The sequence below is a fragment of the Salmo salar genome, chromosome 17 (assembly GCF_965601325.2).
Source record: "Salmo salar chromosome 17, fSalSal1, whole genome shotgun sequence".
In the NCBI taxonomy this organism is placed as follows: domain Eukaryota; kingdom Metazoa; phylum Chordata; class Actinopteri; order Salmoniformes; family Salmonidae; genus Salmo; species Salmo salar.
The window spans coordinates 17345543-17350000 of record NC_138307.1 but is presented as its reverse complement, the minus strand read 5'-3'; the positions used below and the strand labels follow the sequence as shown (position 1 = coordinate 17350000).

The window sequence follows — 4458 nt, the reverse complement described above, 5'->3', positions numbered from 1 at the left end:
GTGAAGAGTGGGGTGAAGGGTTGGGGGGGTTGGTTGGTCTCTGACAGTTGGATTTGCTTTGTTTTGTCTTCACCAGAACACTGTGACTTTATGGTATGGACACATACACACAAACATACACACACACACACACACACACACACACACACACACACACCCCCCCCCCCCCCCCCCCCCCTATATATATATATATACTCATTTATACTCATTTTTACAGGTTGTCCTCCCGTCAGGGTTTCCTTAGATGAACTGGTGCACTAACACAGGGTGTGTGTGTGTGCCCCCTCGTGTGTGTGTGGGTGGAACACTGACAGGCTGTCCAGTCCCAGATGAAGATTTAAGCATTATGCCATCAGTCTAAGAGTTGTTCATTACACAAATGAATGAAATATGTTTCCTGGTAAAGCTATCACAACTAGTTGAACATATCAAATAGGTGTCATTCTCTTTTTGAATGCTGAATACGTTTGTCATCAGTGCCATAGCAATTGTTTTGTGACAGCGGAAAAATAACAATTTTCAAGTAGAGCACTTACCCCCTCCAGTGTTTACAGAAGGTACTGCAGCCTGTGTTTATTAACAAGCTCAAGGTAACACAATCGGCATCAGCTAAATGAGTAGGATGTCAGGAAATGCGTGGCTGCCCTGTAGTGTACTACGTCTCTGGGCCAGACCTCTCCTTAATTAAACAATGTAGTCCGTCTGTTTAGCCTGTGAGGCTACACTCCTGTCCTGACCAGACAAATTCTCCATCTATCCCAAAGTCCCAACTGAGTTAAGCAGAAGGCTCATACTGCTAGGATCTCCCTCCCCTGCCTAACATCATATGGTCTGGGTCCGGTCTGGCTTGGGCCCTGTTCCTATACATTTAGAATACATCCTGAATTCGTTAGGAAGTCAGCACTGAATTGTGTATGGTTGTAGTGAATCCAGTTATAAGTTCGGCAGAGTGACAATGTTTGTCTGAGACTGAACAGCCGTATTCACCTTGATGTTTTCTGAGGACATGCTGCATGCTTTGACCGACCGCTCACTTGTTCAGTTTGCTTATGTTTTGCTCCTGACATCTTTTGCAACCAGGGTCTGGTGTGTTTGTGTTGATGTGGTTTTGGGGTAGGGGTTGTGGTGGGGTTTGTAGTCTTCTGGGTCCACCATGTGGTCAATCCTGGGTCTGGCAGACAGCAGAGTATCGTATGCAGGCTTTTGTTCCTACCCAGTTTAGACTCACTGGATTAAATAAAATGTTTTTTTAAATTAAAGACCACGATAAGTTGAAATGGTTGAATCAGAATAATGCTGGGCTGGAACAAAACCCTTCACACACCATACCCTTGAGGACCTGAATTGGCTACCACTTACCTTGATCCAGATAATAACTCCTCTGTTCTCTCCCTCTTTCCTCTCTCTCCTCCCATCTCTCCATCCCTCCCTTACAGAATGCAGACAAGCTGTATAATGGCCAGCTATCGGAGTTCACCCCGCTGGCATCTCTCCACGCTCCCACACGCAGGAGGGCCGACCACCAGAACCCCATTCCCAGAAGGTCTGAACCCTTCACCAAAAAACTCATGTTCACCCACTGGAGGGGCGGGCCCGACTACTGCACTTTCACCCCACTCCTCCGATTCGCCGGCAACTCCAGTCACTCTGGGGCTAGCTGCGCCCACAATGGGGCAGGGCCTGAGACCTCGGTGTAGTCTAGAGTGGAGTTTAGTCTGATTTAGACTGGAAGTCTAGACCAAGATTTCAGTGTTGAGCAATTGACCACTGGAACAATCTGTCCTCTAGACAATAGATACCTAATCTAGACGCGTACAGTTACCAATGCCATTGTGAAAAAGCAAACGAACACCAAATCCACACAGAAGGACGATCCACATGATCCACAGTCCTAGGGCTGTGTTGTGTTAGCACAAGGAGCTGAGTGAACTGAACAGACTTGGCTCCAGGCAAGCAGTGGCTGTGGATTGGTGGAAAGGGCCTTGGCTCCACCCAATACTGTCTACTGTGGGTCCGACCCCTCAGACCCACCCTGCAGCGTGTGTGTGTGTGTGTGTGTGTGTGTGTGTGTGTGTGTGTGTGTGTGTGTGTGTGTGTGTGTGTGTGTGTGTGTGTGTGTGTGTGTGTGTGTGTGTGTGTGTGTGTGTGTGTGTGTGTGTGTGTGTGTGTGTGTGTGTGTGTGTGTGTGTCACTCCCCCGTATCTGTCTGTCACTGTCTGTCAGTGATGATGTCATTTAAAGTGTTTGTCATAAAGGATGTCACTCCCCCGTATCTCCCTGCCGCTGTCAACTGTCTGTCAGTGATGATGTCATTTGAAGTGTCATAAAGCAGGGATGTCCAGTATGAATGGAAGATGTTCAGAGGTATTGCATGTGCATTAACTGACCACACTTTCCTGTTTCTCTTTTGTCTTGTCTTTTCCTCTCTTCCTCTCTCTTTCTGTCCTGCTTTTTATAGAACAAACTGGTGTTGCCTCTGTGCGTATCTCTTATCCAGGAACACGCCATAAGACACTAGTCTTTTCCAGTTCAGTTGTAAGTGGCGAGGCCGTGATAGTGGTTTATCTCTACTGGACTAGAGACAGTTCTGTGTGTGTAGTATCCCGTGTCATAGACTGTCCTTGTGTCTACTGTACAGTGATGTGATTATACCTCCATTCCTCCTTGTAACCGTCCCATTTCCTGACATGGAAGCTGAGGCATCCTGCCTCACGTAGTGCTGAGGAACTACAGTGGTAAACCAGTATGCATGGGAATCCTTTTCCGCCTTAACATCTACACAGTGTTTCCTTTGAAATACACAGTAGTCTGGAACCAAAGGATCAGAAAATACTTTTTCAATGGCTTGCCTTGCTGGTTATTGCCTTACACTGAGACTGGGTGGGACAGAGGAAGAGAAATTCTGCCTTACGCCACACCAGGATTGGTGGACAGTATTAGATAGGAGAGAGAACCTACTTTGTTTCTGGGCTTTAACGTTGTCCATGTAGATATCTAACATCTCTCACACTCAGATCTGAAGCCTTAAAGAGCAGTGGATCTCTGTTACAGAAATACAACATGTAGAATGTAGACATTATGCTTAGCTGCTTTGCTCTGTCCCTTGGCATAAATAATATTGAACATACCCATAGAAGTCTCACACGATGCGTGAGAGCCTCATGAAGGTGTTATAAGAGTGTTATAATTGTCTCACAAGAGTCTGTCAGGGGTCTTAACATCTCATCTGTCACTGTGTGCTCTCTCCCTCCCTCAGATCTTCTCTGATGCTTTTATGTTTCATTTTCTCCACTTTCTTCATGTGTTTTTTTACCTCTACCGTTTCTCCTCTTGTTCCTTTTGAAGTGATGCTCGTGTGGATCTGTCCTCTCGAGCCTCACTACATCTCCTCCTCACTGCCACCTCCTCTCATCCTCCACTCCTTCTCTCATCCATTCATCCATTCACTCCTTCATCCGGTCATGCATCCCTCCATCCGTCTCATAAGAACACAGTCTGTGTGGTGGGTGTAAGGAGAGAGAGAACGAGAAAGGGAGATGGAGGGGGGACTGTACCAAAACCAAGGTTTTTCTAGACACATTTAGCTGCCCGACAGTAGATGTCTTGAGGTGCATTGTGGGACCGGTTCAAACCAAGAGGAACAAAAGTATATGGATGTCCCATATATAGATAAGGATGTTGTTATACACTGTGTGTGTGTGTGTGTGTGTGTGTGTGTGTGTGTGTGTGTGGGTGTGTGTGTGTGTGTGTGTGTGTGTGTGGGTGTGGTGTGTGTGTGTGTGTGTGTGTGTGTGTGTGTGTGTGCGTGTGGGGCGCGCATGCAGACGTCTGTTTCATTGAAAGCAGCGATGATATTTAAGATGCTCATCTGTTATTAGGTGGTATTATGAATCTTCACTGAAATGTAAAGACACTGAACATTACACCACAATCACAACTATAACACTGGACATTGCTATGACAAGGTTTACAAATAATGAATGAATTAGTGAATGATTCATGAATGAATGATTACAGTGGATGACTAAATGATGAGCGACCGGCTGTAAGGAAGTGGATGACTCCAGAAAGGGTGAGAACTAGTGTTTTTATCAGCACTTCTGTGGTCATCTGTTCGTTAGAGGATGAATGAGACTGGTACTTAGACAGTTGTTTAGGGTGTTTATAATGTTGACCGACTTGTTTGCATGCTCTGCCTCTGTCGTACCACTGGACGTAATGAGCTTCTCTGTGTGTTTATGAATCAAACAAGCATAACTTCTCTTTCTCTGACAGTTCAACACTCTCCAAACTGAAATATCACGCCTCCTTCTCTTAATTGCTTTGATGTCTAGTCCAGTCAAAACCTATTCCATAAAAGCTTGAAAACTTGAAGCAAACTACGCTATTATAAGTTGACTGTGTTGTCTAGAATTGATTGTATTGAGATTCTTTGTTTGATATTCTGTGTAGCATTTC

General features: G+C 45.5%; 1 protein-coding gene across 5 annotated transcripts in view; it reads left to right on the top strand.

Moving 5' to 3' along the window:
* Nucleotides 1-3761, top strand: part of LOC106575518 (phospholipid-transporting ATPase IH) — a 72998-nt gene extending 69237 nt beyond the window's left edge. For 2 of the 5 annotated variants that reach the window (XM_045699008.2, XM_045699009.2), the window contains one exon: nt 1437-3761. In XM_045699008.2, the coding sequence (XP_045554964.2) occupies nt 1437-1697 (261 nt within the window). In that variant the 3' untranslated portion in view covers nt 1698-3761. The remainder of the gene's footprint in view (nt 1-1436) is intronic. The other 3 variants (XM_045699012.2, XM_045699013.2, XM_045699011.2) reach the window with 2 other exon arrangements.
* The last annotated feature ends 697 nt before the right edge of the window (nt 3762-4458 follow it).